The 13,925-nt window shown below is 47.4% G+C and overlaps 1 protein-coding gene across 1 annotated transcript; it reads right to left on the bottom strand.

Moving 5' to 3' along the window:
- Window positions 1–1,907: 1,907 nt before the first annotated feature.
- LOC147091415 (putative G protein-coupled receptor 139) lies at window positions 1,908–9,980 on the bottom strand. Its single transcript, XM_085976592.1, has 2 exons — window positions 9,808–9,980; window positions 1,908–2,809 (listed from the first exon to the last, which is right to left on the bottom strand). Exons 1-2 carry the CDS (start codon window positions 9,941–9,943, stop codon window positions 1,908–1,910), a joined length of 1,038 nt encoding a protein of 345 aa, XP_085832718.1. The 5' UTR covers window positions 9,944–9,980.
- Window positions 9,981–13,925: the final 3,945 nt, after the last annotated feature.

The raw sequence follows: 13,925 nt of genomic DNA, 5'->3' as shown, positions 1-13,925 counted from the left end.
CTTGATAGCACTGTCGATGACATCTTCCATCACTTTGCTGATGATTGAGAGTAGATTGCTAGTCTATATCTATATATATAAAGCGGTCGAACTGTCTGTCTTGGGTGTGCGTCTGTCCGGCTATGCGCTCGAAAGTTATACGGCGTACCTACGCGTGCGTTACCTCCGAAGAAAGCTTACGCTTCCGGGACGCTGGTAAGTGTATTTACTTTTCGGTCGGACGAAAATTGTTCGCGCCTTATGCAAAAAACCTTCAAAATTAAACTCATTATCTGCTAGCATTGATTGACTGACGTCAAGGTTCGACCAATCCTGTGTCGTCACGAATGACCAATCCTACAGTACGGTCCCCTGATGGTTGGCCAATCGGTGTGTGTGTGTGTGGGCGGGACTAATCATTTTCATCTCGGGGATCTGGCAGCCATTGTTTCAGTGCCATGACTTCAGCTTCCAGCTCAAACTATTTTGAAAGTAAGTATCTCTTTTAAAAATAACATAAGATTTACCAAAAACGTCTTATAAGTACTTTCACTTTCATCTTTCAAGGTATTAAGTGTGTGTGTGGGCGGGACTAATCGTTTTCATCTCAGGGATCTGCCAGCCATTGTTTCACTGCTTGCAGCTCAAACTACTCTCCTTATCCAGCTTTGAAAAAGTTAGTTTTTCTTTTAAAAATAACATAAGATTTACCAAAAACGTTTTATAAGTACTTTCACTTTCATCTTTCAAGGTATTAAAAGGTAGAAATGTTGCCCGCCAGCAGATTCACAGAGGGACACAGACAGGGCCCAAAGCCTGGCACTCGATTTAAACTGCCCAGCGCAAAACAGCCCTGGCAAAGCCGGGCTCCCCCCAGCTAGTGTATATGTAAAAGCGGTACATCTGTCTGTCTGTCGGGCTATACAATTGAAAGTTATAGAACGTTGAAAGAAAGCTTACGATTCCGGAACGGCCATAAGCGTATTTGATTTTTCGTCGCACAAAAATTGTTTGCACATTATACAAAAAACCTTCAAAATTCCACTCATTATCCACTCATTAGCATTGAGTGACGTCAAGGTCGACCAATCCTGTGTCGTGATGATTGACCAATCCTATAGTTCAGTCACCTGATGGTTGACTAATCGGTGTGTGTGTGGGCGGGACTAACCGTTCTCAGCTCAGGGATCTGTCAGCCATTATACAGCAGCCAGGGCAGCTAAAAACTTTGGTAATCCAGGTCAGTATCTTTTTCTAAAATAATAAAGTGGTTGGTTTGTCTGTCTGTCTGTCTGTCCGCTATACACTCAAAAGTTATAGAGCGTACCTACACATATGTTATATCAAAAGAAAGCTGATGATCAGGGGAGTGTCATAGGTATAACTACTTTTTGGTCAGCCAAAAGAGTTCGGACAGTATACAAAAAAAGTTCAAAAATGCGCTCATTAGCGGTTGACCAATCCTACCACTCATTAGCGTTGAGTGACGTAATTGTTGACCAATCCTACCGTTCAGTGACCTGATGGTTGACCAATCGGTGCGTCACGGGCGGGACATAATCCTGCAGCCTCCCCAAACATAGCCGCCTTTTTTTCCCCTGCTTTTCCTCAACAGCGAGCAGGGCAGCTGCGTCGGCCCGCCAGAGCGGCAGTTGAGTTGGGGTCACTCGTGCCGGGCCTCACAACCGCTCGGCCTGAGACACAGAGCGGGGGAGCGTCAGCGGACGGCCTACAACCGCGCGGCCTGAGACACACAGCGGGGGAGCGGCAGCGGCCGGCCGTCAACCGCGTGGCCCTCTAAACTGCCCTGGCAATGCTGGGCCCCCCCAGCTAGTACTAACATATATCACTGGCCCCGCGGGTGAGATAGGGTCGGACAGAATATGAGGCGGGATTCAGTTCTGATGCAGGAACTTCTTCAGTTATTCTCATCCTTTAATGAGTTTTACAATTAAAGTAAAGGGATAGTTCACCACATTTTTCAACTCCTGTCTAAACCTAGTCTGTGTCACGGCATAAATGCAAGTGTTTGTGCAGCAACTCAGGAGCTGGAGCATTTGTCCCAAATCTGGAAAATATATAGGTAGAGATACAACATAATCAACCAATCGCCACACCCGGTTATATATAGAATACACCATAAGCAGTGACCATAACAGGATGAAATTGCACGAAATAGCAAACAGTAAAATGATGGATTTCTTTCGGCTCTCCATCTCTGGGTCTCTGGGACTCTCCCCACTGCTGGGACACCGGAGTCTCCTGCGGGCTCTGCTGGACACTAAAATGTGTCTGATGGTGACAGCATTGAGCAGCAGGATCACGACAAATGGGACACCCGGGGTGAGAATATGATGAAGGAGCTCGATTGCTACCCAGATCGGTGAAAACTGAACATCGAATGTTACATCACAAAACCAGGGGGTGTTCGCTAGCCCATATTCATGTGACAACATAAAATACCAGAAAACGTTCTTTAAACAGCTCAGCACAGTCACTGTTCCTAGAACCACAGCTGCCGTTTTCTTGGTGCAATATTTTCTTTTCAGCTTCTGGCAACAAATTGCCACAAAACGATCAAAGGTGAAGGTGACAGTGAACCAGACAGAACAGTCTGTGACTGCATAAAGCAGGGCGGCATGGATATTGCACACGGGGATAGAATAGACAGGTGCAAACGGTTTCTTATAAGACATCGGAATCTGCCTCAATATCAGATCGATGATAACGACCAGTAGATCCGATGCTGCCATGGCCACCAGGTAGTGAGTGACACATGTGGAGAGACCGCACTTTCCCCGAGACAGGATCACAATGGTTATTAAGTTAACTGTGTGGAAGGGAAATACACGGGGAAGTTTTATATTAGGCTGACAGCAAAAAGAGCAGTTTCATGCAATTCGGTGTGAAATGTGCAATTAATTACCGACATTCATTGATATAATCTAATTCTATTACCTTTGAAGCTCTGAGTCGTTTTTGTCAGAATAATGAATCAATAAATGAAATGAGAATAAATACATGAAAGTAACAGATGTTTGTTCAATGAGAGATGAAATGATAGATCTACCTTTAGCCCAGCATAAAATAAGCAACAGCTGAGGTAGCAGGGATGCAAAGGACTAGAGCATCTCAGGAATAGATTGGGAAAAGCAGATTAGCAAATTTCAGATAGGTAGTGAATTTATTGAGTTTGTCAGGGATACTGTTCACTAACAATAGGCTCTCTAACCAACAAGCGGCTTGGCATGTTAGATTTGTAATCTACTAGTGAGCCAGATTTACTTAAAATCCTAACGGTGTGGGAAAACTTTTTCTAATAGTGATCATAACATGATCGAGTTCAATGAAGAGAAACGCAAAACCATTACTAAGTTTGTAGGTTTCAGTAAGGCCGACTTCAACGGGATGAGGCAGAGACTGTCCACAGTCAACTGGGCAAAGCTGTTAATGGGCAAAACAACAGACAATCAGTGGGAATGTTCAAAAATAATGAATCCGATACAGAACCAGTTTATACCCCTGAGGGGCACGGGTTCTATTTGTCAAAAACAGCCCTGGACGACTAAGGACGTAAGGGACAGCATGGAAATAAAAGACAAAGGCCTAGAAATTGGGCTTTGGTGCAGCGGCGGCTTTAGCGCCGGAAGTTAGTGCTGGAGCTAAGTCGCGCTGGGCGGGCCAAAAATTCACTACTTCTGCGCCCAAACGGATGCCGGCGCTGCTGAAAGCTGTTAGCGCCTGAAAACTGGCGCTATGCGCTGAATTTCGGCGCTATTCCGGCGCTGCGGCGCCCGCTGCGGTGCGGCAGGTTCGGGAAGTGCAGGCCTCCTCCTTCCCTTAAGGAGGAGCTGCCTGCACCCGGCCGCGGCCCGCGATAATCTTTTTAAAAATGAGCCCGGCACCTCGGACAAGTGCCGGGCTTGCTTCTGTTCCGGGGGGGGTGGAAGTCCGGGGAGGGAGCTGCGGCCAGGCGGGCGGCGGGAAAGCGGTCGGCCACCGCGGGGCATTTAATGCGCCGGCGCAACATTCTGTAAGGCACCTCTGCCAGAACGTTGCTTGCGGCTGCCACGGGCGAGGCGGCCGCAACTCAATTTCCGAGTTCGGGCGGGTTACCATGGCAAAACGGGACGCTGCGCACACCGATGACGTCATCGGTGCCGGCGCAGCGCTACCGGCCTAACGCCGATTTAGGGCCCCTGTCAATTCCCGCCGGCCGCCTGCCCGCAGCTCCCTCCCCGGACTTCTCCACCCCCCCCGGAACAGATGCAAGCCCGGCACTTGTCCGAGGTGCCGGGCTCATTTTTGAAGAGATTTGCGCGGGCCGCGGCCGGGTGCAGGCAGCTCCTCCGTAACGGAAGGAGGAGGCCTGCACTTCCCGAGCCTGCCGCACCGCAGCGGGTGCCGCAGCGCCGGAATAGCGCCGCAATGCGACGCATTGCGCCAGTTTTCAGGCGCTAAAACCCTTCAGTAGCGCCGGCAGCCGTTTGGGCGCGGCGCTACTGAATTTTTTGGCACGCGCAAAGGGACTTACTTCTGGCGCTAACTTCCAGCGCTAAAGCCCTGGCGCAGCGCAAACTCAATTTCTAGGCCAAAGGCCTAGAAATTCGGTTTTGGCACAGCGAGGGCTTTAGCGCCGGAAGTTAGTGCCGGCGCTAAGTCCCCCTGCGCGCGCCAAAAATTCAGTAGCGCCACGCCCAAACGGCTGCCGGCGCTACTGAGGGGTCTCAGCGCCTCAAAACTGGCGCCACGCGCTGCATTGCGGCGCTATTCCGGCGCTGTGGCACCCGCTGCAGTGCGGCAGGCTCGGGAAGTGCAGGCCTCCTCCTTCCGTTAAGGAGGAGCTGCCTGCACCCGGCCGCGGCCGGCGTTAATCTTTTTAAAAATGAGCCCGGCACCTCGGACAAGTGCCGGGCTTGCTTCTGTTCCGGGGGGGGGGAAGTCCAGGGAGGGAGCTGCGGCCAGGCGGCCGGCGGGAAAGCGGCCGGCCGCCGCGGGGGCCTTTAATGCGCCGGCGCAAAGTTCTGTAAGGCACCTCTGCCAGAACGTTGCTTGCGGCTGCCACGGGCGAGGCGGCCGCAACTCAATTTCCGAGTTCGGGCGGGTTACCATGGCAACCGGGACGCTGCGCACACCGATGACGTCATCGGTGCCGGCGCAGCGCTACCGGCCTAACGCCGATTTAGGGCCCCTGTCAATTTCTAAACTGGCCATAACTTCGGCGCTAGGCCCTCTAGCGCCTCAAAAGCGGCGCTAAGGCCAGTGAATTTCTAGGCCAAAGCCGATAAAAATGCAAAAAGTAGCACAGATGGTGGCGAATGGGAAAGATACAAAGAACAGCAAAGGGTAACACAACAGATAAAAATAGCTACAACGGGTATTATGAAAAGAAACTTGCAAGGTATATCAAAATCAACACAAATAATTTTTACATTTATATTAGGAAAATAAGGTAGTCAGGAGCAATGCTAAACCCATAAAATCTGAAAGCGGTGATATTGTTAATGATAATATGGAAATGGCCGACTAGTTGAAAAAAGACTTTGTGTCAGTATTTACAGTAGATGAAGAGCATAGCATGCCGCAAATCCCAAGGAAACTAATATTGAATCAGAGACAGTTATTCAATAACGTTAACGTCAATAAAATGAGAGTAACAAATAAAGTAATGGCCTAGAAATTGAGTTTTGGCTTAGCCAGGGCTTTAGCGCCGGAAGTTAGTGCCGGCGCTAAGTCCCCTGCGCGCGCCAAAAATTCAGTGGCGCCGCGCCCAAACGGCTGCTGGCGCTACTGAAGGGTCTTAGCGCCTGGAAAAGGGCGCTAACTGCCGTTTCGCGCCGCAATTCCGGCGCTGCGGCACCCGATGCGGTGCGGCAGGCTGGGGAAGTGCAGGCCTCCTCCTTCCGTTAAGGAGGAGCTGCCTGCACCCGGCCGCGGCCCGCGCAAATCTCCTCAAAAATGAGCCCGGCACCTCGGACAAGTGCCGGGCTTGCATCTGTTCCGGGGGGGGCGGGGGGAGAAGTCCGGGGAGGGAGCTGCGGGCAGGCGGCCGGCGGGAAAGCGGCCGGCCGACGCGCCTCCTTAAAGCGCCGGCGCAGACTCCGGCAGCACTCGTTTGCCGGAGTCTTAGTTGCGGCTGCCACTGGCGAGGCGGCCGCAACTGAATTTCGGCTTGGGGCCGGGTTACCACGGCAACCGGGACGCTGCGCACACCGATGACGTCATCGGCGCCGGCGCAGCGCTACCGGTCTACCGCGGCGGAAGGGCCCCAGGCAATTTCGGCGCCGGCGCCAATTGCAGCGCTAGGCCCTCTAGCGCCGCAAAATCGGCGCTAAGGGCACTCAATTTCCAGGCCAATGACTCTAAAGTGTGACACATTCCAACCACCAGATAGGGACTCAAATATTCATAATGTTTATTAACGACGTAGATGATGGCATAGAACATCATATCGCCAAATTTTGCGGATGACACAAAGTTAGGCATCAATGTAGGCAGTATAGATGAAAGCAAGAAATTACATAGGAATATCGATAGGTTAAATGAATGGGCAAAACTGTAGCAAATGGATTTTAACGTTGTCAAATGTGATGTTTTCCAATTAGTACATAAAAAGAATAGAACAGTGTACTTTCTAAATGGTGAAAAGCTAAAAAGAGTGGCCGTCCAAAGAGCGGGGGAGCATCTATAAAGATCATTAAAATATCATCGACAGGTAGAGAAAATAATCAGAAACACTAATGGAATGCTGGATGTTGTACCTAAAGCACGAGCATACAAGCGGGTAGAGGTTATGCTGCAGTTACACAAAGACCTGGTTAGACAACATTTGGAGTAGTGTGAGCATTTCTGGGCACCACAGCTTAGGGAGGATATATTGGGCTTGGAGGAAGTGCAGCGTATGTATACCAGAATGACACCCGGACTCCAAGGGTTATGTTATGGGGAGAAATTACACGAATTAGGAATGAATTCTTTAGAATTTAGACGGTAAATGGGTGATCTGATCGAAGTTTTCAAGATATTAAGACGGACAGATTGATAGATAGGCAGAGACTATTTTCCCTGGTTGGGGATTCTAGGACTAAGGAGCAGCATCTAAAAATTAGAGCCAGACCTTTCAGGAGTGAAATCAGGAACACTTCTAAGCACAAAGGGTGGTAGAAGTTTGAAACTCACTTCCGCAAACCGAAATTGATGCTAGATCAATTGTTAACTTTCAATCTGAGATTGATAGATTTTATTAACCAGATTTATTAGGGGATATGGGGCAATGTCGGATATATGGAGTTAAGTCGCAGATCAGCCATTATCTCATTAAATGGTGAAACAGGCTTGAGGGGATAAATGGGTTACTCCAATTCCTATGTTCCTATTTTCTTACAAGACTTCGTGTCCCAGGATCAGTCAGCATTTTCAGAGGTGCAGTTAGCTTCAATGCCCTGTGTAAGGTATGTTGAATTCCCGCTTGGATTGCTGATCTTGGTTTGACCATCCTTTATATATAGAACAGTAAATGACTTCAATAGCAACATACAGAAACTGCAAAGATGGCGTGCAATAATTACAGGCAACTGTATTTAAAATGTACGAATGTAATACGATAATGTTAAGATAAATACAAGTGAATTGCCATTATGAAGACAAAAAGGCTGTAGAGGTGCTTTGAAGATTGGGATTATCGCATTTTTTTGAAACATACAAATTGTAGCTCATTGAAAGGAATATTTTCAAATAATCTAAATTATAATAAATAGTTATATTTGACAGTGCATGCCTCAGTAAATGTGTTTATCAACATCGAATTCAGCTGAATTATCCAACAGGCAATGTGCTGCCGAACGGTTTTGTTAAGTATCTGAACACAAACGGAGAAAGTTATTATCCTTATATTTCACACGTTGGTTTCCAACTATGTGCAGAAAATATTAGAAGAGAAAATATCAAAGGATTATCTTTACCTCAGCTGCGATTGTTTATCCTGAAGTACAGCAGGAGGCAATAGAGAACCACTCTGGGTCTCAGAGATCCACTGAAATGTGACAGATGGGTATTTGACTCAATTGTAAAATCAAATCAAAATTGCAATCAACTATTGAAATCTGGCTAAATGAACATTTTATGAGAATATAAATTATACTTGTAATCTCATTCCAACCTATAGAAGCAGTGCCATTAATGCAGAACTGGAGTTGGTGGAAAAGGAGTCAGTAACTGGAACTGAATGATTAGCTGATATTTCACACATTTAAAGACATGTATATGGCCTGCCAGGATTTTCTTCCTATGACACTGTTTAAATAACCATACCGAGCATCAGACGAAAACAAAAGCAAAATACTGCTGATACTGGAAATCTGAAATGAAAGCAAAAAAATGATGTAAATACTCAGCAGGTGAGGCAGCACCTGTGGAGAGAGAGACACAGAGTTACTGTTTCAGGTCGATGACCTTTGCCATTAGGTGCTAAGGGCTAGATTTTCAGTTGCTTGCGCCAGCAGTTAGCGCCTTAAGAGAAGTGATTTTCGGGCGCTATGCGTGTAGCGCCTGGGCGCAGCGCAGTTTGCGCCCCGCCCCAAATTAAGTTGCCCGTTAGCGCCGGCGCAAAGTTTAGCGGCCACCCGGATGCGCGCGCAGAAAATGACGTCACATCCTCGTGCAACGCCCTTTGGCCGCCCCGAATCCAAACTTCAGTCGGACCGCCCCATTGTGCGCCTGGCGTCCAGAGCGTTTGTAAAATGGAACGCAACACACCCTGGGGAGCGCAAATTAAAGGGCACTCGTACAAAAGGCACTCTGCATGTGTTGTGTGGAAGTAAGCTGTGTGTTGTTCTGAACGGTCTTTATGTTTCCGGGCACCAATTCCTCCTCCTCCTCCTCCTCCTCCTCCTCCTCCTCCTCCTCCTCCTCCTCCTCCTCCTCCTCCTCCTCCTCCTCCTCCTCCTCCTCCTCCTCCTCCTCCTCCTCCCCAGACTTTGCATTTGAAAAAAATACATGCACCCTTCCCCTTTAAGAGCTCACTGGCACCAGAGTGTCTGCCGTGCGCTACGCCCGAGCTCGGGTGTTGCGCTCTCCACCGCCGGCTTAGCGCCTAAAGATACTAGTGGAACGCCTCTTTTAGCGCTCCACCAACCTCTTAGGGCGAAGCCACTGAATTTCCGGCAACGGGGCGCTACTTTGGGGCGGGCGATAACTTCGGGCGGGCGCTAAGCTTAGCGCCCCAAAACTGTCTATACTGAAAATCTAGCCCTAAGTCTCCTAAACCAAGCAAACATTCTTCTGATCTGATAGAAAAGTTCAGTGTGGATAACAGAAGTAAATTCGTTAAATAATGAGTCCGGGTCCGATATTTTTGCTTGAAATGAACATAGACTATTGCAATTTAGGTAACACCATATCACGTTCAGAATTAGTAGCGTACAGCGGCGCCGAAAGCATGGGGAATGACAAGGAATATTGGAAGAAGGAAAGAAATACAGTTCAGCATTATTTACAGAATTAAAAGCTGGGTACAGAGACGTACTAGGGACACCAACAGCAGCGAGGACTGCCGGGGTTGTGGAGAAAATTACAAGATTAGTAATTCTGTTATACATAATTTACAGAATTAAGTCTTAACTGGAGCACCAACTGTAGTGAGGCTGTTCGAGCACTTTTGTACAACAACCCATGCATTAACAACGACATAAAGAAAGAAAGACTTGCATTCATACGACTTAGATGATTCAAAAAATTGAAACACAGAATATCATTAATAAAAAAAATCATATTACACTGTAATATAAATTCTTACTATTATGCAATTTATAACTGGGCATTGATACTTACTCGGAACACCAACAACAGCGAGGAGGGGATAGTAAATCTTTCGTATTTCATAACATAGTTTTAATGTCTGCATATTTTCAAGCCAATTATCTGGAAGGGGCGGTGGCGGGGGAGGTGGCACAGCCATGTCTTCCATTCTGTGAGTCGCTGGTGGTCTTTGTGCTGGAGGCAGCGTGCTGACTGTGTGAGGTGACACAATGAAGGGAGCTCCTTATTTATAGCAGAGCAAAATCCCCCAGTGACATCATTAGGTCCCACTGTAACTGGCATTAATTACAGTCATTGAACAAACAGATTAATTGATTCTTGTTACAACAACACTTTACTGCAACACAATCTATCTAACGATATTGTACACAGTTTCATGTTAAAAGTGAGCGAATGCGGAATATTTCAGCCCCCCATAAATTACAGATAGAACAAAGAGAATGGAGTTTCTCTTTCTGTTTTGAACAAAACCCGAGAACAATTGACGAGCAAGTTACAGAAAACTGGTTGAATAAAAGAAGGAAGAAGGCAGGATTGCCCCAAACTTGTTATCTGATTTATTCAAACCCAGACCATCAGGTTAAAGATATTCACCATCAATAAACGTTCCTAAACGGCAGGATCTTAGCGATGAACTCAGTGATGGAAAGATTGTAATGACACATGACACTGTACCGGCTTCAACCCAGGAATTACATTCCCTGGGCTAACTAGATTACTTTGTATCTATTCCCCGGACTGCCGGGATTAAACTGTTGATGGCTTAGTCCAGGAATATCATTCCCAGGCTTGCTAGATTACACTGCTCCCACCTCAGTTCAGTAATTTCAATCCTAGGACCGGCTGGATTGCATTGCTCCTTCCTCAATCCAGGAATTGCATTCCTAGTTCCAGCTCAAATACCTTGCTCCCACCTCAGTACAAGAATGTTATTCCCCGGACCACCTAGATACAATGCTCCCGCTTCAGACTAGGGTTTTAAATCCCTGCACCGCCTAGGTTACACTGACCCACCTAATTCCGGGAAAATCATTGCCAGGGAGGCCTTCATTACACTGCTCCAATCTGAGTTCAGGAATTTTATTCCCTGTAACAGGTAGATTGCACTGCTCCCAACTCAAGCCAGGAGTTTATTTCTCTGGGCCGCCTAGATTACACAGATACCTCCTCAATCATGGAATTCAATTCCCAGGGTACCTACATTACACTGTTCCCTCCTCAGTCCAGTTATTTCATTTTCACAGCCGCCCAGATTAAACTGTTCCCATCTGAATCAAGAAATGTAATTCCATGGACCGCCTAGATTTCCCTGCTCCCACCTCAGTCAAGGTATTTGTTAGCTCCGTGATTCTGAGAGTATGATGTTTTCAAATAACTACACGAATGCTGTAACTTAACAATCAACAGGTGTTTACGGGAGTAGGGTAGTCTCAAGACTGGGGGTACAGAGGCATGCTCAAGGCTTATATACAAGTGTGGTCAAAGCCGGTACTACAGTATACAGGAGCTGTAAAAGTAGTTCTCTCTTAAAGGTACATACACTACAATTCCTCCCCTTTTTCATTAGCAGTACCCATAATATTCAAATAACAATTAACACTTTAACATGCACATTAAACAAAAATAGTCCATTTATAGATTCAGTCTTTGGGGTGGCTTCCTGATCCTTTCTGGATCGCGCCTTCCCTAAGGTTCTTGTTCTTGGTGCAGAGGCCATTCTGGCCCCTTTTCGTCGGTTAGTTCATCAGTTTACACTGCTACTGGTTCTGAGGTAGATGCTACCAGTATGTCAGGTTCATCCGCAGGTACTCGAGACATGGGGTTGACTCATTCCTGTGACGCTAATATCTGATCGACGTGGCATCTCACAATGTTCTCCCCGACATCCACTGTGTACATTAATGGCCCCTGCCTTCTGCATATCATTCCGGGTTGCCATTTCTCTCTTCGGTAGTCACGGGCCAAGAGTGGTTGTCCTACATTGAAGCTCCTTGTCGGCTTTTCATTGATGTGCTGGAATTGTTTATCCTTAACATTTCTTCACACATTGGGTCTGAGCAAATCCAGACGAGATCTCAACCTTCGGTTAAAGAACATCATGGCCGGGGTCTGGTTGGTAACTGCATGTGTCGCATTTCTGTAGGCTAATAGGAAATTGTCCACCTTATGCTGTAGTGGAATTTCGTCATCGCACATGGCCTTTATCGCCTTTTTAAACATTTGTACGAACCTCTCAGCCAATCCATTTGTGGCTGGATGATACGGGGCGGATGTGTAATGCCTTACCCCATTCCTTCTCATAAATTTCCGAAGCTCTGCGGACACAAACTGTGGTCCATTATCAGAGCAAATCTGCTCTGGCAAGCCGTTCCTGGCAAATATGGTCCGTAGGACTGCAATCGTTTTCTCTGTAGTGGTTGAGGACATTTGTATCACCTCAGGCCATTTCGAGTGAGCATCCACTGCTATTAGGAACATTGATTCCATGAATGGACCAGCAAAATCAATATGCACCCGTTGCCATGGAGAGGAGGGCCACTCCCATGGGTGTAGAGGGGCATGTGGTGGTGCATTTTGGACCTTCTGGCATCCTGAGCAGCTCTTGGTTAGGTCCTCGATTTGTGATCGATCCCCAGCCACCACACATAAGCCCTAGCAAGGCTTTTCATTTTCACCCCTCACAGATGACCTTCATGAAGCTCATTTAGCACTCTCTCCCTTAACTTGGGTGGAATCACCACTCGGGATCCACACATCACTGTCCCCTGGCATACTGACAGCTGTTCTCTTCTGGATGAGAATGCTGACAACAGTGAGTCACCATGTGTTGGCCATTCCTCACTGTCAAATCATATACCCGAGACAGTGTCGGATCATTGCGGGTCTCCTTCTCTATATCAACATTAGTTACTGGCAATCATTCAATTATTGACGAATAAAATATCTCGATAGGTTCCACTGCTGGTGCTTCCTCCACAGTAGGCAGTGGCAGGCGTGATAGCCCATCAGCGTTTCAAAGCTGTTTCGTGCCTTTATATTATATTTCATATTGGTTCGCCCCTAGAAAAAGGGACCATCTTTGTAACCGTTGTGCAGTCATCACCGGAACGCACTTCTTTGGATTAAAGATGGAGACAAGTGATTGGTGATCAGTCATCAAGGTGAACTTCTGCCCATGCAGATAGTGGTTGAATTTATTTACTCCCCATACGAGGCTGAGGGCCTCCCTGTAAATCTGGGCACAGTTACGCTCAGCTGACGTTAGTGACCGAGACGCAAAGGCTACTGGCCTCTCCAACCCGTCTGGGAATTTGTGCGACAGCACCGCTCCAATACCATAGGGCGATGCATCACATGCCAACACCTCTTTTGATGTGATCAATTCTTTGCACTTCTGGAAAGCTCGTTTACGTTCGTCATTCCACTTCCATTGTACCCCTGTTTGCAGTAGGGTGTTCAGTGGGTGTAATACCGTAGACAAATTTGGTAAGAACTTATGGTAGTAGATTACCAGCCTGAGGAACGACCTCAGTTGTGACACATTATCCAGTGCTGGAGCCTTGACTACTGCCTCAACCTTTTCAGGGGACATATGTAACCCCTCTTCATCGATAACGTGGCCACAATACGAGATCTGCTTCTGGAAAAACTCGCACTTGTGGCGATTAGCTCGTAGCCCATATTCCTTTAATCTAGTGAGCACCTTCTCCAGGTTGGCGAGGTGATCACTGTCATTTTTACCCGTGACCAGCATGTCGTCCAAATAACACTGGGTCCCTGGAATCCCTTGCAGGACTTGATCCATCGACCTTTGCCAAATAGCCGGAGCTGATGTTACCCCGAACACCAGCCGGTGGTATTAGTAGAGATCTTTATGAGTGTTGATCGTGAGGTATTGTTTCGAGGCTTCTTCTACCTTCATTTGCAAGTACGCCTGGGCTAGTTCAATTTTGGTGAAGTATTTACCTCCAGATAGTGAGGCGAAAATATCCTCAATTCGTGGAAGTGGATATTGTGCCGTGCGAAGGACTGAGTTCACTGTCACCTTAAATTCCCCACTGATGCGGACCTTCTTTGGTTCCCCAGGCGTATTACTCACCGACCTCTTCACTACAGGAACCACTCGCTCC

Source organism: Somniosus microcephalus, unplaced genomic scaffold (genome assembly GCF_052327205.1).
Source record: "Somniosus microcephalus isolate GS21.2 unplaced genomic scaffold, FLI_Smic_1.0 unresolved_chr3, whole genome shotgun sequence".
Taxonomy (NCBI): domain Eukaryota; kingdom Metazoa; phylum Chordata; class Chondrichthyes; order Squaliformes; family Somniosidae; genus Somniosus; species Somniosus microcephalus.
This window is presented reverse-complemented; position numbering and strand designations above follow the sequence as displayed.

Excerpts from the sequence above, each read along its gene's own strand:
- LOC147091415 (XM_085976592.1), bottom strand. The coding sequence starts at position 9,943 with ATGGAAGACATGGCTGTGCCACCTCCCCCGCCACCGCCCCTTCCAGAT. Across the intron at positions 2,810-9,807 it reads CGCTGTTGTTGGTGTTCCGA|TTAACTTAATAACCATTGTG; the intron begins GTAAGTATCAAT and ends CCTTCCACACAG.